The sequence below is a fragment of the Sceloporus undulatus genome, chromosome 1, assembly GCF_019175285.1.
Source record: "Sceloporus undulatus isolate JIND9_A2432 ecotype Alabama chromosome 1, SceUnd_v1.1, whole genome shotgun sequence".
In the NCBI taxonomy this organism is placed as follows: domain Eukaryota; kingdom Metazoa; phylum Chordata; class Lepidosauria; order Squamata; family Phrynosomatidae; genus Sceloporus; species Sceloporus undulatus.
In genome coordinates, this window is record NC_056522.1 from 285,356,809 (window position 1) to 285,380,667 (window position 23,859).

The 23,859-nt window shown below is 39.5% G+C and overlaps 1 protein-coding gene across 3 annotated transcripts in view; it reads left to right on the forward strand.

Moving 5' to 3' along the window:
- The window catches only part of IMMP1L (inner mitochondrial membrane peptidase subunit 1), a 56,995-nt gene that overhangs the window by 13,511 nt on the left and 19,625 nt on the right, over positions 1-23,859 (forward strand). The window contains exons 1-2 of one of the 3 annotated variants that reach the window (XM_042475420.1): positions 6,853-6,937; positions 23,683-23,814. In XM_042475420.1, coding sequence (XP_042331354.1) covers positions 23,710-23,814 — 105 coding nt within the window. In that variant the 5' untranslated portion in view covers positions 6,853-6,937; positions 23,683-23,709. Of the gene's footprint in view, positions 1-6,852; positions 6,938-15,266; positions 15,409-23,682; positions 23,815-23,859 lie in introns of those variants that run through there. The other 2 variants (XM_042475411.1, XM_042475401.1) reach the window with 2 other exon arrangements.

A 23,859-nucleotide genomic window follows, 5' to 3' on the forward strand; every position in this document is an offset into this window, starting at 1 on the left:
GTAAGGACTGGAGTGCAGCTTTGGTGCAGCTTCCAGACTCTTAGGACGCATGCATCATTGAAACACCATACCTCCAAAGTGACTCGAAGCAGCTTTATTTTGGCTGTCTGTATAGGGCCATAGTAACAGATACTGTAAATTTTTGTAACTGTTTAAGCAAATAAACACTGTATCAACTCTGGATACTAACCATAAGAAGGATACTATAACCATCTATTTTGTATATAAAGTTTTTTTAGGCTCAGTGTGTGGTCACTTGAAGTACAGTGGTACCTCGGGATACGAAATACCCAGGTTACGAAATTTTCAGGATACGAAAAAATCCCATTGGAAATAATTGTTCCGGGTTACGAATGTTTTTTCGGGTTACGAAGAAAATTTTTGATGCTTTTCGGCGCTTTTTCGCACGAAACGCGGCTTTTCCCCATTAGCGCCTATGGCAATTCGGCTTACGAAGGCTTTTCGGGTTACGAAAGCGGCCGCGGAACGAATTAATTTCGTAACCCGAGGCACCACTGTATTTTAAGAGATTATAAATCAAACACTACCAGGGATTAATAATATTTTTGTTGCTGAGAACACTCAGAATAGTGAGTGCTCTGTCTTTCTACAGAGTGGCCCAGAGGCAAGGGAAAGTATGGGAGTCATTCAAGTGAGGGATCCAAGTTTCGAGGGTCTTGTCATGCAATTTGGTGGCAAGCAGTGGGGTGAAATAAGAAAAAATAACCAAGGGGTTCAGAGTCAAAATCTCACAGGGCACCCCATTAGTTATTGGTGGCAGCTAGGGAGGTAGCTGTCACATATTGGAGGCAGCAGTGGGATAGAAAGACCCATTGTGCTGCCATCAGAGGAAAATAGGTGGGTGAATGAGACCCACCTTCACAGGGACCTTGTTCAAGGCCTTACTGACATCAAGATATGGTAGATGCACAGCATTCCCTTCATCTATCAAGCTTTGAACGCTTTAAAGAAACAGCGAGATAAGATTTGTCTGGCATGACTTCTTTTTGAGAAACTCATTGATTTTAGCTATCCTGGCATGCCTTTCTAAGAACTTACATACTATCTGTTTAATTACGTGCTCTAGAATCTTTTCTGGTATTGATGTCAGGCTAACTGGGTGGTAATTGTTGGGATCCTCTTCTTTCCGATTTTGAAAACGGGACAATGTTTGCTCTTGTCCAGTCTCCTGGGACTACTCCTGTTCTCCAGGAGTTCTCAAATATTATTGCCAGTGGCTCTGAGATTACATTTGCCAGTTCTTTTAATATCTTTGGCTGTAGTTCATTTGGTCCTGGATACTTATATTCATTTAGATTAACAAGATATCCCTGTATCCCTGTACTATCTTTACTTATTCTGTGCTGAATTTCCCCTATCCTGTCCTCTGCTCCATTTTCCTCAGGTTGAGCACCTTTTTTCTTTTGTGAGAAGACTGAGGCAAAGAAGACATTGAGTAGTTTTGCCTTTTCTCTGTTCCCTGTTAGCATTTCAGCGTCTTCTTCATGCAATGATCCTACCATTTCCTTCTTTCTTTTGCTATGGGCATAACAAAAAAAAAGAAGCAATTTTTATTGTTCTTAACCTCTTTAGCAAGCCTAAGCTCATTTTCTGCTTTAGCTTTTTTACTTTACCCCTGCACGTGCTAGCTATTTGTTTGAATTCCTCTTTGGTGATTCCCCCTTTTCCATTTTTTATACATGTCCCTAAAGCCTAACTCAGTTGAATGTTCTTTAATCATCCATCCTAGTTTCTTTACACATTTCCCATTTTTCCTTCTCATTGGAATTGTTTGAAATTGTGCTTTTTGAGAAACTCCCATCCATCATGAACTCCCTTCTCTTTTACTATTCCTGGTCACCCCCAGTATTTCCCTTTGTTTATTGAAATCAGCTTTCCTAAAGTCTAGAATGTGTGACTGACTATGCTTGGCTTCCCCCTTCCACTGTATAACAATCTCCAGGTGAACATGGTCACTCCCACCCAAGGATCCCACCACTTCCACACCATTAACCAGGTCATCACTGATTAATAGAATAAAGAGGAAAAAATGACAGAACCCCCACTAGTGGTCACATACAGCTCCCAACTGAGACCACTCAGGCATATCATCAATGAACTACAACCCATTCTGGACAATAATGCTGTCCTCTCAGGGACTCTTGGTGGCAGACCTTTAATAATATAATAATAATAATAAAATTTTATTTATATCCCACCCCTTTGAGGTCAATAGGAGCGGCTAACAATAATCAAATACAATACAATATATATCAAAATCTACTTCCCTCCCCCCCTTAAAAAGTTATTAAATCAATTATAATAAAAACCAACAAATTAAAACAACATAACACATACACACCATTACAACTGACTGGATGGCCCTAGTGGTCTCTTCCAACTCTATGATTCTATGAAAACAGACAAAAACAAAACAGCAAACTGTGGCAGCATTCCACTCAAATTTCCAGAGAGGACCTTAGGGACCCTCATGAGAAGAGGGTTCCTGAGGCTGGGATTATCTATCCAGGAAAGGCCTGCCAGAAGAGATCCATCTTGACAGCCTTTTTAAAGCTGTCTAAAGATGTCAGTTGATGGATCTCGTCCGGCAGGTCGTTCCGTAATCTGGGGGCGACAACAGAAAAAGCCCTCTGGGAGGTAGCCAAAAGCCTATATCTTTGAGGCTGCAGCAAATTATTCCCAGAGGACCAGTGTGTGCGGGGAGGATTATATGGGAGGAGGTGGTCCCTGAGATAGTTTGGACCCAAGCTATTTAGGGCTTTAAAGGTGATAACCAACACCTTGTACTGGGCCCAGAAACTAATAGGCAACCAGTGGAGGGACTTTAATACCGGACTAATATGGTCCCTCCTCGATGTTCCTGACACTACTCTGGCCGCCATATTCTGCACTAATTGCAGTTTCCGAATCAAGTACAAGGGTAGCCCCATGTAGAGTGCATTACAGAAATCTAGACGTGAGGTTACCAGCGCGTGTACAATAGTCTCGAGATCCCTTGCTTCCAGAAAAGGGCGCAGTTGGCGTATCAGCCAAAGCTGATAACAGGCGCTCCTGACTGTCGCATTTACCTGATTTGTCATCAGGAGCGACGAGTCAAGGAGCACCCCCAGACTGCGAACACAGTCACTGGAGGCGAGTGTGACCCCATCCAGGACTGGGGATTGCAACCCAATTCTTGGTTTCGGGGCTGCTACCGTGAGCACCTCCGCCTTGTCCGCATTCAATTTCAATCTCTTTTTCCTCATCCAGCCCATTACTGCCCGAAGACATTCATTGAGAGAAGAGATGCCATCAGAATTCGAGGCCGACGAACAAGACATGGAGAAATAGATCTGGGTGTAATCAGCATACTGATAACACCCAGCTCCATAACTCCAAATAATCTCACCCAGCAGCTTAATATAGATGTTAAATAACATCGGGGACAGTATAGCACCCTGTGGTACCCCACAGGTGAACTCCCTTTTACTGGAGCAGCTGTCCCCGAGCAGCACCCTCTGGGACCTGCCCGAGAGGAAGGACCGGAACCACTGCAATGCAGTGCCTCCGATACCTAACCCCCTCAGGCGGTCCAAGAGGATGCCATGATCTATTGTGTCGAAAGCCGCTGACAGGTCTAGGAGCACCAACAGGGTCACACTACCCCTGTCGATGCTCAGACGCAGATCGTCGGTCAAGGCAACCATGGCAGTCTCAACCCCAAAGCCTGTCCTGAAGCCAGTTTGAAATGGCTTCATTATACATGTCCCTAAAGCCTCTCTTGTCTATAGAGAGCCTCAAAACCTGAAACAGGTATTTACCTACAGGAGAACACACATCACAGATGTGGACACCGGTACAAAGCCTTGCCATAAATCCAAGTGCCAACTCTGCCCACATATATATTCAGGAAATGTCATCACAGGCCCTAATGACATCATCCACAAATTAGAGGAACATTCTTGTGCTTATGCTCCAATGGGATTTATGCCATACTATGGGGTGAAACAGACCGCCCCTTTCTGCTGCCTTCCAGATGGCTTGGAAACTCGGCATTTACATGCTGCACACTCCCGAGCCGCTCGGCTGTTTACACGGGGGCAGCTTCACGACTCTCTGGGGACGTGTCATTTAGATGCCACACACTGCTGAGAGCCATGAAGCTGGCTTCCGACTGTGGTGCAAGTAAAAAAGCCAGCTTTTTACTACCCGAAAAAGGAGCAGCTATTTGCTGCTCCTATTTTGAGTGGCTTCAAGGCAGATTGGGGCCATGGCATGTGATTGCCCCTTCCTCTGGTCCATTTTGCCCCTGTGTCAACAATGGCCTTCAGCACTCTACACTGGGCAAATAGGCCAGTGCCTGGGCCAGAGCGGGAATGGACATAAATCAGACATTAGGAATGGGAATATAAAAAATCAGGATTTATGCAAGAGCCTTCCTCCTCCCTTTATCCCCTAACAACCTGTCACCTCATCTCCATCCCACAAGGTTCTGGATTTGAATTGAAATTCTCACATGCAGCTCGTTTATATAGGTCTGTGTCTGGATTCTCCACTCTAAACATGCATCTGAAGAAGTAGGCTCAAGTTTACGAAACCTTATGCTACCAACTTCTTTCTTTCAGTTAGTCTCAAAGGTGCTACAAGATCCCTTTGCATAAAGGGGCCTGGGCCACACAAAGGATGGAGACATGTTGGGTTGCAAAGAAGCATCTTTTTTGTTTTGCAAATGGATGTTAAATTTCCTGGACTTTGAGAGTCACCCACCTGGCAAGAAGGAGGAGGTTCCAGCTTGCAAGTAATACCCACCCTCCATACCATCTGAACTGAGAGCAAAAAAGAGCAAAATTGCTGGCAGTAGGGTTAAATTATCACATACTAACCCCAAGGAATATTTGAGTTCATTTTCAGCATGTATGCCGGGAGGCACAATGTAGTGGTTCCAAATAATAGTCACGGGGGGGGGGGGGGGGGTAAAACTTTAAGCATTTTACTAAAACTATAGATAGCCTTCACATCACCTTGTTTAATAGCATTATAAGTATAATATTTAAAGGTGAATTCTACAGTTGTTTGCTGTTTGTTTTTGGAGAGGGTGTTCTTTTTTACAGTTGATGATGGTAACATAAATAGGAAGGAATGGGTTTTGGAAGCCTTGGAAAAACCAAGAACCCTAAATGTGGTACCTTTCCTCCAATATGTTTCCTTTGCAGTGGCCTGACTAGCAGCTGAATATCATGTTATCTGCCATTATTCCAGTGAAGAACATTGCTGTTCACTCTGTTTGAAAAATGGGCTATAAATTTTTACAACAGAATACCGCAGTTTATTATGCATATTGTCTTTTGTAAGATGTGAATTGGAGTTTTATTCTGACAGTGAATATTTATCCACCGTTTATAGTAGAATTTCTAGTCTGTACTGTACACATTCAAAATTGAACAGTCAGAAAGTTTGCATTTTTAGAAGCAATAACAATAGAAGAAACAACAAGCAGTGCTACTTTCTTGTTAGTAGTACAAACTAATAAATCAAGGAAAAGCATCAACTCCTTGAAGCCTGTGGTCTTAACTACTACTACTACTACTACTGTTCTTGTTCTGTGCCTACAAGTCATTTCTGACTTATAGACACATGAACATATTACAATAAATGTTGTATTATTATTGACTAATAATATCCTATTTGTTGAGTGCATGGAGTCTCCTTCCTTAGAGGTCTTCAAACAGAGGCTGGATGGCCATCTGTCGGGGATGCTTTGATTGTGATTTCCTGCATGGCAGGGAGTTGGACTGGATGGCCCTTGCGGTCTCTTCCAACTCTATGATTCTATGATTTACTATGATCCTGGGGCAAAACTATCACAGGATATTTTTAGGGGTGGACGAAGTACAGTACTGGTTCCTTTGTTCCCCAAAGCCCCACCACCACTTTCCAAATCCCTGTTGTTATTGTTATGTGCCTCCAAATCTGTCTCCCACTTACAGCAACCTTAAGAATCCATCCATATTTCTTTAGAAGGGGTTTGCCTTTGCTTTGCTCTGAGGCCGAGAGAGTGTGACTTGCCCAAATTCACCCAGTGGTTTCTCATGGCTGAATGGGTATTCGAACTCTGGAACACCAAATTCATAGTTCAGTGCCCTCTCTAGTCCTACTTATAAATTCTACTGAAATCAGCAGGGCTTTTTTTGGCAGGGGTGGGGAGGTATTTTGTAAACATCTTAAAGGATTGGGCTAATTTCCGACAAATTTCCTTTCCTTTCCTTTTTTTTATTGGAGCACTTAATATATATGCTTTCAATTGGAAAGACTCACAAAGCATGCAAGATTTTTTCTTACATTGCTCCATTCATGTTGTACTGCTCAGCTGTCTGATACTTAATCTGAGGATGGAAGTTCTCGTAAAGAATGGATTTTTCAGGGCATATACTTCTGTAGGGGGCTGCAAAGGAAAGAAGAGCTAGAAAAACTATGATCCATTACCTTAACATTTATGAGTAATTGTCACATTTGTTAAGAATACAAAGATGACCACAAAATAAGTATAATGAAGCATTTATTAGGTTTGTGAACTCAATGGCAGGAATTTGTTAGTATGATAAACACAAAGGGGAATAAATTTAGAAGCAAGGGTAAACAGATAAAGATTATATGATTATTTCAGTGATATGTTCTTCATTTTAGTAGCAATAGGGTGTTGGGATAGAAAGCCATTCCAGTTTCTCTCTGGAAAAGGTGAGATTTGAGCAAAGATTTAGAGGGAGTAATTTACATATCATTTAGCAAGTTATTATTCAAAATACAGTTCACGTCTACTTTGTTTTAGCCAAAGACACAAGTTGCTTATGTGTGTATCAAGTGCAGCTGACTGGAAATATGAAACATCTGTGAATCCTGTTTCTTTTGCTCATTAACATTTTGAAAAGCTGTGGAAGAGGTCAGTAGTTCTTTAGAATGGCATTTACCTAAATATGACCCCTACTTCCTTTATGGCCTCCTGACATACCAGATTCCATACTCTAACAAATATGGTAAGAGTCAAACTCCATTTTGCTCCCTGAGTCTGGTTAATTATTTGAAGTTTATCTGTTTCTGTAAAGATAGAAACTTTATATGATGGACAAAAAGTACTGCTATAAAAAGTTATGCATAATAAACATGCCTAACTTTTCCCATCTGGCATAAATGTTGCAGTTTTCATAAATACATTTTAATGGCCATTCAAAATTAAGAATGTTTACAGCTTTAAATTCAGACCTGTGATATTTAAGCACCAATACTAAAATGGAAAAAAAAAAAGATGGGTGTACTTGCCTTACCTTACAAAAATTTGATCCAGAGCCATTAAAAGCAATGAAAAGATGACTTCTGGCTTCATAAATCTATGACTGAGGTTCACTTGTTTGGGCTATGCCAACTCCTACCCCTCTTATTTTAAAACTTGCATTGTTTGTGTGCCTTTTGTTTTATTTCATGCATTTAAAAAGTGGACTAAAAGATAAAAGATTGTTTCCAAATACGTTCAATATATCACTTATGAGTGGAGCAACACATTAGCATTGAGTTCACAATAGATCATATCACTTTTATGCCGTCTTACAAGCTTACCAGCACAAACAGAATAATCAACATATTATTTGGCTGTCATCTGCTGAACAGAAACCAGAGATCACAAGGTGGTTTTCCCTAGCTGCAGTGATGCCCTTTTTTGTTCCAAGCCCCCATCTGGGAGGGCCATGGTGTGTTATCATATGGAACGCGAGGTTTTCTGTAATCTGCTTAGCTGCACTGCAGTTTGAATCTTCATTCCATGTTTGAGTAATTTATAATTTTAATGAGACCGTGGCTCTTGTGGGCTTTGAAATATATTAAAAGCTCTTTTGTGCATATGCTTTTGTTCTTGCTTAATAGGCTCAGTGTATTTAAACCTGATGAATTTTTATTCATGGATTTAGATGTCTGGGGATTAACTTAGACTGAATATCATTGCACTCATCTATTCATGTTTGGAAAACTGTATTTTTATTGCTTCTCCAAAAATATAGTAAAAGACAGCCATGTGATAAAACGCTGATTTCTGTTGTTTGTCACAAGAACACAATAGTCAAGAGGTTTTTGGGTTTTTTTTGCAGTTATTCAAGACATAATACAATGCAGTATTAATTCTCCATTGGGAATCCATTCATTATCTCTCTGGTCCTAAGCAGCCGAGTTTTTAATGAAGAAAAAAGTTCCACTGAAAGCAATGACTTTCTTTCAAGAAATGTATTTTCGGTAGAACAATAGATATAAAATGTTTATGTAAAAAATAAAGTAATGGTGCCATCTAGTATAACTGCAAACTTTGTTAGTGTTTCTGTGCCTATAAAATATAAATTGGTGTAATTTATACATATTTCTCAGGCAGCACAGAAGTGGTCAGTATGAGTTTTGAATTTTTGTGTAGGCTAGGAAGGCAAAGACAAAAAACCCTCTGAACAAATCTTGCCAAGAAAACCTTGTGATATGTTCACCTTAAGGTTGCCATAGCTTAGAAGCACCCTGAAGGCACACAACAGCATTATATTAAGATAGCAATACAGAAATTTAGACAACAGAAGAGTAATGTGTCATAACTCCAACTCAGAGTTTGTATTTGCTTCATTATGTGCTCCCCCTCTTCAGAGTATGGGCTTCCTTTTAACTTATATTACTCTGCATGTCCTATGAAAATGCATAATCAGTGAACTTGTCACTTCAGCCACTAAGCAAGCCCTTGCATGTATGAAAGCTCTGTGGGGTGTTGAGGTTCCAGGGCTCAGAACAAAAAGCTGCAATGGGCAGAATCTCTCTTGACTTCATTTTTTTGCTTTTCAAGTAATTTTAAAATTCTGATAAAATTTGCACAATGCCCTTTAAGTGACTATGTGACATTTTATACATCCAAAGTCTCTATCTACTCAAAACAATTTTGGTCCAGGATAATACAAATAAGTTTTGTGTAGGTGTAAGCAAAATATCCAGCTCTACCACTCACAAGAAATTTGAGGGTACAGCCTAAGCATTTTAAATTACAAGTGTTTGCTATTGTTGGTAATGATTTCTTAAAGCCGTAAAAACATATCAGCCCTGCTGGCAGATTCTTTGTGAAGTCAGCCAGTTTCCTGCTACCTGCGCTTCCGTTAGTACAACACTGAATTATACAATCTCAAGAGGAGCCATGCTGGAATCAGACCAAAGACCTATCTAGTCCAGCATTTTATTCCTAGAAGGACCAACCAGCACTTTCTGGGAATCTCATGAAAATGACATCATTGTTCCTCAACAACTGATCTTCAAGGTGTGCTGTCTTTGCTGTGGAAATAATATGTAACCATCATGGTTTACACTCCATACATCTAAAGAAGTAGACCAAGTCTACATAAACTTATGCTACCACTTCTTTTGCACAGTTAGTCTCAAAGGTGCTACAAGGTCCCTTTGCATACTGATATTCCAGATTAGTACGGCTATGTCTCTGAAGCCTTTGATACTGTTATCCCACATGAGCTCATCTAATCCCTTTTAAAACTCTCCAAGCTGCTGGCTATCATGAACGCCTTGTGGTAGCAAATTCACAGTGTAACTGCATTGTGATTATATACTTCCATTTAACTGTCCTATGTCCTCCCAGCATTTAGCTTCTGAGGCTTGATCCTGGCTTCTAATACAGGAGAAGGAAAAAAAGGTCATCATATTCACTACATCCATGCAATGCATAATTGTATCTGCTATTATCATGTCTCCTGTTACTTGCTTTCTCTTTCTCCTGAAGAGCCCCAGATATTGTAACCGTTTCTCCAGCCACTTCATCATTTTGCCTGCCGCTTTCTATATTTTTCAAGGTTGACAGTATTATTATTTTTTGAGATATCATGATCATAACTGCCCAGAGTATTCCATATAAGGGCATTATATGGCATCATGAATCCATGGTCTTCTGGGGAGAAAAAAGTGAATGGTAGGAGGAAGTGAGAGATGACATTTTAGCTTGAAGAAACTGCTGTCACAGAGCTCACTCTGAAACATTTTGAGGGCCTTTTCAACCCTAAAAGTACATGACTGAACATTCAACTCAACCTTAATAAAGTAGAAGCAGACTTCTCCGTATGCAGAAGAGTGCCACATCTTTCATATGTGCCTTTCCTCCATGTTCAGCTTTAGAAACCAAATTCCCAGAGCAAAAGTAAATGAAATATGCTTCATATCTTGATTCTTTAGTTCTAGGTTAAGCAGCCTGTGTTCAGGGATTTCATTTAAATATTAACACTCTTTACTTATACATGTCAATAGTAATATTGGTAATAGGGTGATGTAGTGGTTTGAGCACTAGACTAGGACACCAGGGTTTGAATCCACACTTGGATGTGAAAAGCTGGAGGAAGGTGAAGGCAAAGGCAAACTCTCTCGGAACAAATTTTGCCAAAGAAACTTCATGATAAATTCACCTTAGGATCGCCATACGTCGATAAAGACTTGAAGGTATACAACAAAGATTTCAGAAAGCCAGACAACAGGAAGAGTTGGGGCAAATACATGGTAAATCTTGTTCTTTAGTGAATCCATTAAGAGTTCTGAAATCTGCTTGCATCTTCTCAGACATTTATGTACTGTAGTTACTGTTTGGGTTTGCTTCTACAGTATTTTCAAACTAGAATCTGTAAAATGATTTTTGCATGCCTCTAAATTTTGCAGTAAGAGTGCAACCTTGCTTTAAAAAAAATCCCTTGCAGTGTACGTTTAGCCTGTGTGTGTAAATTAAGATACATAATATATCAAGATTTAGATCTGGGAAATTCTAAAATATCAAAGTTTGGTCGCCCAAATGAGATGAATTATTTGGCTACTTGTTTTTTTGCACACGTACAGAATTTGCTTTTCTGTTTAGTTAAAATTCAATTAAATCTTTATTTTATTTAAGAAAAAACTATATGTGTTTAAAAATCTACAACTCATAAGCATAAAGAAATTGCAATTGAATATTTATATTCAGTTTGGAATTTATTAACAAGAAAACAAGTTCAATTATATTGGTGTGTGTTTGTGTTACATTACCTTGAACAAAATAACATATATAAAAACTTCATACTCATTAGGACTATTTATCTATATCCTTGTCCACAGCAAAGATGATTCATTAATAGGGTGGCTTTCAGTATATACTAAATCAGAAAAAAAAGATTTCTTTGATCTCCTTCATTGTGTTTTCCATTGATAGATATCATATTTTTCTCCGGTTATCTTGTTCTGTGTCTGCATAAATGGCAACATTTTAAAATTCTTCTTTACATGATTTGTTGAATTTGACAAAGCTTTGCTCTTAGGAAGAGGATAAACCTATCCCTAGATTACTGCTTTTATTATGTGCACTGTCAATTGTAGTAGAAGATTACAGCAAACAAGATGTTAATTTCCACTTGCAGTCTATGTAGGCATCACTTAGAGAGTGCCATTGTTTCAGAACCTAACAACAAAAAAGGAATAATGATTGTGCTATCCTCACAGGACCTGTCAATAAAAGATGTAATAGGGGATTTAGGAATCTGGAAATGGGCAACTAATTTATGTGAATCTATTTTACTTCAACTAGAAAGCCGAAGCTCTGTTTCGTCTGCACTGCATATTGCAGAGCACAGGCTGTCTATAGAAAACCAGGCGGCTGCATATGGATAGTCCCTTGATATCATTCACTTGCTGTGTAATCTTATTATGCAAAGTTCTAATCTTCACCTAGTATGAATGCCTCTGGGTCAGAATATAGTCATATCAGGGTTTTTAAGGTCATGTTTTGTGATCCTTAGCTTATTCTTCTAAGTAGGGCTGGGATTTAAAGGGTATTCCCCAGACACTAGCAGAGATAGACAGCAGAACCTGCTGCCTTTTTGGAAGACAAAACCAACATGAGGTCCCTGGTAGGATTAAACTTGATTTGTAGCTCTAGGATTTTTTAACAGATGTATTATTGGACAGGGAATAGGGGCCACCAGCACAGCGAAATTGGATCACGATTGGCATTCTCGGGGAGTCTGCTGGCTCCTAAAACAGCAGCTGCATGCGGATTTGACTTCTTTCAGGTGAAGCGACTTCCAGTCATTTGGAAAGGATGGGATGAAAAGGAACCTTGGTGATAATTTTGATGTCTGCAAGATTTAGTACCAGTGTAATGGGATTATTGCTAACACCTTCACTGCAGAAAAAGCCACCTGGCGCTATAACTGGCAGCAACTGCGAACTAATCCTTTCCCATCTCTTGGATGTCATTCATGAAGCTCACAGCAATTTCTACCCTGCTAGCTGTGATTAATTTTATAAACAAGGGGGCTGGGGAATCAGGTAATGAAAAAGTGTAAAGATGCTTGAATTTATATTTCGGATTACTTTTTGGATCAGATGTAAATTATTGTGTACTGTATGCCAAAAATTTTAGCCTGTAGTATATCTTTGCTCATCAGTCTTTATTTGTGAGATAGACAATGTAGTAGGATATAGTACATATCACTATCTTGAATTACTTCTGAACCAAAAAAGGCTGTAGGCAAAAAGGAGTCTTTGCACACAAAAATTGCACTGCTTCATTGGCATGATCAAGAGAATGACAAAAATGATTAATCTCTAGGGAGGATAGAGTTTGTATTTTATATGAACATGTTTACAACTGTATCAAATTGTGCCGTTATATCAGTGTAGTACACATATTTCAACCTAAGGAGTTTTTATGCTAAAAGCTTATAATATATACCTTAGCTATCTGTAACTTCAAATAATACTTTGTTTTTGTAAGCTCATTGCTATAATGTTTATATCTCACACTGTTTTAACATTAATATCTGTTGTACTTACCTCCAGACATATGTGTGACTAATATGATACTTCGGGATACTTAGCTGTTTATCTTCTTAAGAAATACTGCTTTCAGTAGTGAGTGAGGATTTTTTTAAAAAAAACGTACATTACAAATAGTATAGTTGAAGCATAATATTTGTTTTATCCAAGTAACCACTTTATTCAAAACCCTCAAGCCAGTAGCTTTCTGCTGAAACAGTACAAACTCATGAAGTTATGCACTTGGCCTTTTCTTTTTTTGTATAATTTGTTGCATTAATCCCATTGTGGGAGAAAGGCAGGATATTGTGTACTTTCCTGTAATGGTGAAAAGAGGATTGTATTTTTTTAATGACTAGAAAGCAATTAGTTACATTACACTCAGTAATCTCTGATGCTTTTGCTACAACCGAATAAGCAACATATATATATTTAAAATAGATCATATGCAAAAGAGGAAGCTGAAAGCTGTTGTTTAGTATGAAACCAATAGTTGACAGAAATAGCTTTAATGTGCCAGACTTCCAGTGGTCAGTTGGGACCTTTACAGATTGATAGTTCTATCTCTCCTTTCTCTACTTCTGGTTCTCCTTTCAGTGCTTGCCAATTTCACTTGCTCTAATATGGTTTAGAGGGTTTCTCAACCTCATCACCCACAAACCTGTGCTCACTCTCTCCCACTCCCTGCCACTTCCAAGCCAATTCTAATAGCTACAATAAATCATTCTCTTTCTTCATCCATATAGAGGTCTGCATAGCAGGCATTTATTTAAAGAATGTATTGCACTGCAGCACAGCAGGGCCCATGAGGCATCGGATAAAAATGTTATTTAAAACATTAAACATAAACAAAAGACAACATTATTTAAATCAGATAAACAATTTCTTAGAATATAGTTTGAACACACACACACAGTGTTAAAACAGCCAGAGAATCCAGCTCTACTTTTAAAGAACTGAAGGCCATGCAAAATAATAGAGTCTTAGTTGGCTGCCAAAAACTCACGATGGGTGGGGCCAACCTGGCATCCCTTAGGAAGATGTTCCACATCTGTGATGACATTACAGAAGGCCTTGTCACAGTCTATCATCATTGGCTGGTAGAACATGCTACAGGGCCTCTGCTGAAGATCCCAAATTTTCACCAGGCCATCATATATAGGGAGGTAGTTTCTCCTGATCCCAATTGTTTAGGATTACCTTGAATTAAACTCAAAAACAAGTTGGAAGCCAATGCAGTTGGGACAAGACTGCCGATTTGTGATCCCAGAAACACACACCATATTTTGTCCTAGTTGCTACCAAACACCTTTCAAGGTCAGCCTTGAAAGCAGGTTACAGTAGTCTGAGCCATCAATCCAACTACTTTATTGCCCTGAGCACCAAGGAGTCCTTGCTCTGCACATGAATAAAAGAGACATAGGAGTGACTGAGTCCTTGTTGATTTCCGTTCCACAAATCAACAAGACCTCCAGTGGGATTGCAGATCTAGTAGCTGGAAGATTCCTGGACCAGACTTCCTTTCTATGTTCAGGTTCCATCTTTTGCTATTAAAAGCCTGACTTGAGGCTAGTGTATCTACACTTTGACTTACTAGGGAGGATGAAGTTTTGTGGGGAAGAGTGCAGCAAATTGTCTTGGAAGGATAAAACATGGGATGCTTCTAGAAAGGGGGGAAATCCCCAAATACAGGAGGCTGATACTTGGAAGAATGTGCCAAACAAGCAGAATTATCTGGAGTCATTTTGCAAGTTTGGAGCTACATAATCAATCACAAGCTGTTCCTTTAATCAGGGCAATAGTCTTACACTTCAGAAAGCATGAAGGTGGACTTGGAGGGTTTATGGCCTCCATGACAACTATGGGCATGTCTGAAGTAGTACCTGGGCCTACTCATACTGCTGGGCACACACTGGGCCTTCTTTTCTGTGCTGGGAGGGATGATGATGATTTTGGTGTGGAAGAACACAGTTCTGTTGTCATGGAGAGATAATTAGTTGCTCATGTTTAGACTCTCTAGGACTTGGAACCTCTGTAGGGGTGGGGGACTGATTAGCATGGTCTACCCCAGGAGGCTGATGAATCTGGATCGATTCCTGGTTACACTTGAGGATTTTCCTGTCATCTTGCCAGGTAATTCTGTTGAAGCTCTAGCTGACCTTTGCAATGGGGAAATGGCCAGGGAAGTGGACACAATCGCTCCTAAGCATCTCCTCTTACATGTAGAGCCAAACCAGCCCCTTTGTTTTTCAGGGAGTTGGCAGTCATGAAGTAAGTGAGATGGAAACTAGATGTTGGTACAATAGTTAAAGTGAGTCTGACTGAATACAGGCTAGAGCATATGGCAGCACTGGCAAAAACTAAATTATTTTTTGCTGCCACCATTGCATCTGCAGGGAGCAGTCCAGCAGAGGTGTTCCAGCCTGAGATCTATTGCACTCTGGTCCTCAAGTAGAAAATGAAAACCAGTTGACAGCCTGCTGTGAAGAATCTGTGCTGCCTGTCCTGGACTGCGGCCAGCAATCGCAGACGTAAACTGATAGGAATGCCTCAGTTTAGCAAGTGAAGGTAAACACAAACCTTGCAAAAGCAGTCTTAGAAATCAAGCCGAGGTCAGGGTACCAGAAGTCACAACAATCCAAAAGCCAAGCCAAAGTCAGGATACCGGGAGACAGAGTGGTCAAAACAGTCCAAGGTCAAAACAGCCAAGAGATAATGAAGTCCGGTCCGAGGTCAGGGTAACAAAGAGTCCAGATACTAGGAGCTAGTGTAGCAGACTCCCGCCGAGGGGCTCATGTTGTGGTGGAATTTCTTTGTTGAAATAAAAAAGCTATAGAAAGATAGAGTCACCTTTGTCAGCCAGAGAGATGGTTTTTGAAATAAAAGCTTGGAGTTTAGAAAAACTAGAGCAAAGGAATAATGAGTGCATCTTGACCTGGATGGAAGCTGGCACCAGTAAAAAAGACATAACATAAACTACTGAGATAAGGATACATAGTTCACATTCAGAAGCAAGGTTAGGAGGAAAGCTACTAAATTCCTAAGGAGTGGGTAAGGAGTGATGATGCAGTTTTAATGTATGCATGTATTTCTGTTCTGATTGTAAGAATTCTGCATGTTTAAATTGTAATTAGCCAATCAGGTGTATTGAAGAAGCTTCTTTGTCTTGAATAATTTAAAAAGAGCCATTTTGTCTTGTTCGGGGTCTCAGCTTTTTGGAACTTGAATTCCACTGAGTTCATTGTTTTCCTTTGTCAACAATTGGAAATAAACTTATGGATCTTCAATTACTAGGTCCTCTTGCGAATTCCTTGCTCTGCCAATCCTAGAAATTTAAGTTTCCTGAAATTTCTGTTACAATGCAATAAACTCTAGCAACCAGCATTAGTCTCTCTCCCACTTAAGTAAGGGAAACTCTCCCTCGTGCCACCTGAGGCTGGTTGGCTAATTGCCTCTCTGTGATCTGCGCCTGCAAGCACTCTCAGCCCTTCTCTCTTTGTAAGAAGGCATCTGTGGTACCATAGAAGGCCTCTCTTTGGCACTAGGACCTGGTTGAACCTCCTCCTCTGGGGCTGGAGGATCACAGCTGGGACCTGGCAGGGCAGGAACAGCACCTGGCGTTACCTCAATCAGCCCTTGCTCTGGAGGAGGCTCATCCTCCTCCTCATCCTCCAAGAGCTGATCTTGGCTGGCCATGACACTGCCCTTTGCAAATAAAGTCATTCAGATTTGCTTTGATTTGGATGGTGTAGTTGATTCAGTGCCAGTGGATGTAATCTTGGCACCTGTTTGTCCAGAGTTAATGTATATTTTCAATTTCAACCTAAGGTTGTAGACAGGATTCTTAGAGACATGAGAGCCACCACATGTGCATTAGACATTTGTCCTTCCTGGCTTATCAAACAGGACAGAAGGGGATTTCCTCAGTGTTTGGAAGGGTTAGTGCCTCCCTACAACAAGACACTGGTCCAACTTGCCTAAAGGAGGAAATTGTGAGGCCTTTGTTGAAAAAGCCATCACGAATCCCTCTATAATGGATAATTATCGGACAGTGTCTAACCAAGAAGCTATACAGACAAGCATAAAGAGCTGGCATTGGGGTGGAGTGGGGGTGTGACAACCGCACACTACCTGCTCTGACTCCACCTGGATGCTGCCATCACACTTCCCACCTGCCCAGATGGCGTGTGGCGTCATGCCGTTTCTGTGGTACAGTGTTTAGACATGTTGCACTGAAGAAATGGGAAAACGCCGCCGCAGCAGCAATGGCAGCTTTTTGCTGGCCCTTCTGCCAAATCGCCATTTTATCATGCATTGCACTCTCCCTCATTTTCTTCAAGGTTCTCACTCATTCATTACAACGTTCCATAACTTTTCATGATCTATACAGTCAAATGCTTTCTGTAGTCAAAACACATGCTGATTTTTTTCTGGAATTCTTTGATGCGCTCCATTAGCCACTGTATATTTGCAATGTGGTCCCTGGTGCCTCTTTCTTTCCTGAATCCCACTTCTACCTCTGGAATTTCCCTCTCCATGCAAAGTTGGATTCTGTTTTGCAGAATTTTAAGCATAATTTTGCTTGCGTGTGAGACTAATACTATGATGCTGTAATTGTTGCATTCTTTTGTATCTCCTTTCTTTTATACAGGAATATATATTGATTGTTTCCAGTCTGTTGTCCATCTGTTTGTTTTCCAAATTTGTTGGCATAATTTAGATAACACTAGAGTTGCTCCTGTCTGTATGCTCTGCAGCAATTCAATTGTCATCCATTCCTGGTGATTCATTTTTGCTGTTTCTCATATTGCATCTTCCACTTTGCTTTTTAGAATCTGGGGTTCATTTTCATACGGCTCTTCATTCCCTGTTTCATGTATGTTCTCTTCTTTTTTATAACTCTTCTATGTATGGTCGCCATTGTCTTTTTATTACTTCTTGCTCCTTTATTATGTTCTTTTCCTTGTACTAGAGCATCCTGGCCTTTAGTTTGAACTTACCTTTGATTTCCCAATTTTTCTGAAAAGGTCTCTAGTTCTTCCTTTTTTGTTATTATCTTCTATTTCTCTGCATTTATCATTATAATAGTTCTCTTTATCGTTGCACACTGACATTGCACAGTTGCATTCATGGATCTGGTTTTGTTCCTATCTCAATTTACTTTGTCTCTCTTCTTCTGTGTACTGCATGGAGTGTTTCATCTGTTATCCATTGTTTTCTCTCTTTCTTTTTGGCTACTGTTATTCTTGCATTCTTCTTGTATCCTTGCATCCTTGGCTTCTGCCCATAGTTTTTCAGGTTCTCGGTTGATTATATTTTATAGAGCAAATCTATTTCCCACATTGTCTATGAATTATTCTGGGATATTGTTTAGATCATATTTTGGTATAATGACTGTTTTTGTTTTCTTCAGTCTTTCTCTGATTTTTGCTATAAGTAGTTCATGGTCTGTGCTAGAGTCAGACTAATACTGAATTTAACCATGCTATCAAATTCGACATTTAATAAATATGGCATGAAGCATTTCTCTCAAATCTTTTTTTTTTTTTTTTGTCTTGCTAGATAGGAAAATAAGAAAATGTAACATTTCCCTCTCTTGCTCCTGTTCTTGAAAGTCTTGAGTGTTTCAATCCAAAACAATCGATATTAAAGTGTTTCTGTTACACTGTGTTTCTCACACAACTTCCTTATGTATCTGTTTTCTCATGCCATCCTCAGGTGACTCGGACCTGTCTTCTGTTGTACTTGTCTTGCATTAGAATTAAACTACTAGGTAATTCATTTTAGGATCAAATTGCTTTCTAGCTGAAAAAGCCTTCCTGGCAATTGTTGCAGGAAAGACTTTGCCACCATAGCTCCTGCTAGATATTTTGTGGTCGTTGCTTCCCACTTGTGCTATGATACTGATTGATCTGCTGACATTTGATCTTTTCTTTTATCACTTGAAAAAAAGTTTTAAACTTAACATTTTGCCCTCTGACATCAAGGATTTAGCCCAAAGTCATAATTTCCTGAGTTAATTCAAGCACAACATTTTTCCCTGTGGCCTGTGGATAAACTATGATTGTACATGTAATTAGTTCAAATACAGCTGTTCTAGTTTCAGTTTACATGTGGCCTTTTGCCCATATTCTTGGTTCTTCATACAACAAATGGGAGAATAATTAATAGTAGTGTTTTGCTGACAATATGTACATATTATCTTTAAACTTTTGTGTCCAGTAGATTAGCTATTCCATCATGTTACTAGAATAGTTATACATTCTATAGTACTGTTGGACAGTGAATTGCCACATTATAATAAAGCTGCTAAATCCTTGGTTTGGTCATAGACACTTGACCATGCAAGATTTTATATAGCTGGTAATAAAATAAACTAGGCTGAGAAAACAAGATTATGTTTAGAAGCATCAGTTTTCCATTAGCTGAATTTCTTCACTTAAAGTAATTTGAAAATTCAGGTTCCTATAACATAACGTAGGCTGCTCCTATTTGCTTCACAGTTATTTAAAGCATTCTTCCTTCCTTAAGTGATGATCACCCTTTGTAGGTTTTTTTTTCCTATTTGGAAGGTCAATATTGTCAATATAAATGTTTAGATATCTTTACTTTGGAACTTACAGAAAGATGTATATATATATATATTTGTAAATACAGAAAGATGTATATATGCCAATTTATATTTTGGTTTTAATCAATATAAATGTAATTTAAAAAAGTATTCTCCCTTCCTTCCTCTAAAATATCAGAGGTGTCCAGGTGGAACTAGGGAGATTGGGTAGGAGAATATGGCTTGTAAGATAATGTAGGTCTTGATATTTCCTCAAATCTGCTTTGTTTCATTTTTCACCTAATTTTCATATTTAAGTTTTGAAAGAAGTTCTGATAGTGTAACTATTAAAAGATGGTATGTGAAATTATGTAAAACTATTCAAATTCAGCCTGGGATTTGAGATGCTATATTGTGATGGTCCTTGTCTTTTCTAGACATAAACCTGAGAAGTACTAAGTGGCAACTGTTCTACCTCACTGATATTGGTATATAAACTCCTTTTGGGTCCTTTATGCTTCTAACATTTACATTAAACCACTGGGTGAGGTAGATATTATCAGTAATCATGTACTCACATTTATCTCTTCTTTCCATTGTTTAACACTTGAGAGCAAGTAAAAATTTTAATACCGTATTTTTTTACCCCCATCTTATACGCTGGGTTGTGTTTGGCAGCCTCCACAGAGCCAGGCGGATGGTGTAGCCACCTCTCCGTCTCCTGGGGGTGGTGGGGGGGGGTTCTTGCGGGTTCCTATCCCAGCAAGCACCGCAGCCAGGCTCTCTCTTTCTCACTGCCATTGCTAGTTTCCAGGGCTGGAAGCCGTAAAAGGTGGCGGAGAAATGGCTCCAGAGCCGGTCCGGCAGGAGAGGGATGGTCGAGCCGAGGGAAAGAGCTGGCCCCTTATACCTTGTCACTGCCGCCACTACCGCCGCCCGAGATACTCCGCTCCAGTGGCTTCTTCTACGGCATCTAGTGCCCTTTTGGGCCAGACTACGGGCCCTACTGCTACTTGTGACACCCGCCTTCCAGGCCTCCACAGAGGCCACCTGAAGCCAGCGCGTGTGGGTGCCAGAACCCGTTAATTCAGCCTATAGTAGGCCAGGGCGCTGCCTGCACACAACTTGGGGATTGTCTTATATGCCCAATCTCTTTATATGCCGGAAAATACAGTACTACTTTATGGAGTTGTGGAATGCATGAGTGAAGAAAGAGAAGGTTAATCTGGATAACAATCATTATGTTAACTGATGGATCTAACAGTCCTTTCTTGGAGAAAGTATATTTGCAGGATTCTTTTTATCTTCACAGATAAGATTGAGTTAATACTCCCATGCACTGTGCCAAGCATATTTCTTAGGTTGGAGTATTTGCCATGTATAGACATGCCCCAAACTTCATAAAGTTTTTTTATTCTTAAAATATTTATTTGCATTTTGACATATAACATATTACAAACAAACCATTCAACCACAAACGATTCAATAACATAGACACATACAAACCTCTCTAACACCAATACCCTTTTCCTAAAAGACAACAATACATGGTACATTGACTTCCTACTACTGGGAAATCCTTTTAAGTTTGTTCTGTTAAATTTAGTTTTATCTTTTATGTAGCCAAATGCTTTCTTTACCCCCAAAATAATTCTTCTAGCTTTCTGATAGTCTTCTCAAACAATTTTTTTTCTCTGAACCTTCATTTTCTTAGTCATCAGGTGAACATATATCAATATCCTAATTAGAGCATGCAAACTACTATACATACCGTTATACTTACCAACTTTTACAATCTAGTCCTTTTCCTTTTAAGTAACCATACATTTTTCTAACATTATATCATCCTACATTTTTCACTTCATTATTGTAATCTCTTTCCAGCACTTTTCTAGATATTCATAAAAAACCTTCCAGTCTTCTTTGGCTTTTTCTTCAGTTTTTTCTTTAATCCAACATGTCATTATATGCATCTCGTAGGAGTTCACTAGCCAGTGCTCAATATTCGGATTCTCCTTTTCCTTCTATTTTCTGGCAAGCACTATTCTTGCACATCTTAATAAATAAAAAAGTAGTTTAGACTTTTTTTCCAATTTCTTATTTATCATCCCTAATAGGAAAACCTCTGGAGTAAAAGGGATGTCTATATTTAAATTTAGTGTTATTATATTATATATCTCTAATCAGTATTTTTTTGCCTTTGGGCAAGTCCACCAGATATGGAAATAGGAGCCTATATTGGAAGTACATTTCCAACAGTTAGGGCTAGGTTTCTTACACATATGTGCAATTCTCTGTGGGGACAAGTGCCATCTATATGTCATTTTATATATGTTTTCTTTTAGACCCTGACAAACCGTATATTTCATCCTCTTATTCCATGTCACCTCCCAATTTTGGTACTCTATGTTATGGCCAATATTTTGTGCCCAAGTGACCATACTCTGTCTAATTATCTCATCCTCTGTATACCATTCCAATAATAGTTTATAACACTTAGAAATGATCTTTTCTTTCCCTTTTTCTATCATTACATCCCATTTCGATTCTTCCCTTTGTATTCCTTATAATTTGATGTCCATTTTAAATCTCTCCTTCAACTGACGATAAATGACAATCAATGCCAGATTTTTTTATTTTTTCTTGAGTCTTAATTTCTACTTTCCCATGTGATTCCCCCAATTATCCTTGTATCTTAACCATTTAAGTTGCCGAATGCCTTCTCTCCCAAAGTAAGCCTCGTGTGGGGAGCACCATAGGGGAATTTTAGGACATATTCTTCTCTTGTATTTTCCCTAGACCTTTAATAGTGCTCTCATGGGCCCATTCCGCACGGGCGGAAAGTACGTGCTCGGCACGTACTAGGGTTACGAAAGGGCATTCCTTCTGGACGCCTTAATCTTAGTACGTGCCGAGCACGTACAAAATGGCAGTACCCTATACACATGGGCGCCACCATCTTGACGTTGCGGACGCTTAGCGTCTGCACATCGCAGCTCATATGACGCCACAAGTGTGCCATTGGTGCCTTGCGGCATCATAAGCGCACCGCCAAAAGAAGCCGCTTTTTCGGCTTCTTTTTGTTGCGCGGAGGAGTCGCACGGTTTGGCCGCTGGGGCTCTTCCACGCAGCAAATGACGGTGCCGGCAGACCGCCCTTTTTGGGCGGTCTGTAAAGCACCCTGATTACATGATTGGTACAGTCTTTATGGACTTTCTCCTTTCCATAGATTAGATAGCCATGTCACCTAAATCTCAAATTGTCACTTTCTAAACACAGCAGCTGTTCATTTTCCAATAAGACCCAGTCTCTTATCCAAGCTAAACAACAGGCATAAAGTTGATGGTTGATGAGGCTGTAGATATGTACTAGGGCTGCATGTTCTTTCTTTTCCTTCAGTCATGTGCTGTCTTTGCCATGAAGATTGTTGCCTGAGTTAAGTCAGAGTACTTTAATGTATTCAGACTTGGGAACTATGACTTAATGTCCATGAACAACTCAGGAAAATAACCCTGGATCACATCTATCATTTATGAAGCCTTAGATGATCACCCAAACATGGCCACTAAATGCTTTTAGTATCATCAGAATTAATTTCTTAAATACCTTATGTAGGCGGTGTAGCCCTGGTGCATCCACAGGAATGCATCCAATGGAATTTGGCTCTGCTCTTAGGATTGGGGAGGTCCTTCTCTGTGTATGGTAGAGGCATGGTTGATAGTGATGAGATGGCTTTCTCAGTAGCAGCACCAGTATTGTGGAAACCTCACAACATGAGCTGATGGTGGACTTAACTCTACAAACTTTTAGTGAAGACATTTCTATTTTGGCAGGCATTTCCCTGCTAAAGTTTGTTTGTTTTAAAAGTTTTATCTATGTTCTTACCATTTTATATTCATTAACTTTGAAATTATAATGACACACATACACAAGTACTGTAGCTTTTAAAAGAGTAGCAAAGTAGTATGGGTTTTAATGGACTTCATGAATCTACTTCATCAAATGCATGTGGGCTATAGTCGATGAAAACTCCTTCTATAGTAAATTTGGTAAGGTTGGTTTTGCTGCAGTATACTCACATGGCTACCTCTTTGGATGATGCTACAGTAGAATTCTAAAGTCTTATTGACTGCACAGTTCTTTTTATATTGTAATGTACCTTAAAATGATTGTAAACTGATCTCACTGGTGCACAGGCATGAGAAGGACAAGTTGTAAATTTATTTGCTTATTTAAATGTCTGTATAGATGAATGAATAAATATCTAGTGTATTTCTTTTCTTTTAACCCAGGACCTTTTTCACAGTTGTGACACTGCTATGTTGAAAGATGCTGTTGGAAAAACTTTTCGACTTCTTGGATACACCATTCAGTATGGGTGTATAGCTCACTGTGCCTTTGAATATTTTGGCGGAATTGTTGTGGTGAGTTAACAAAAAGATATGGAGCCAGAATGTAATTGTAAAATG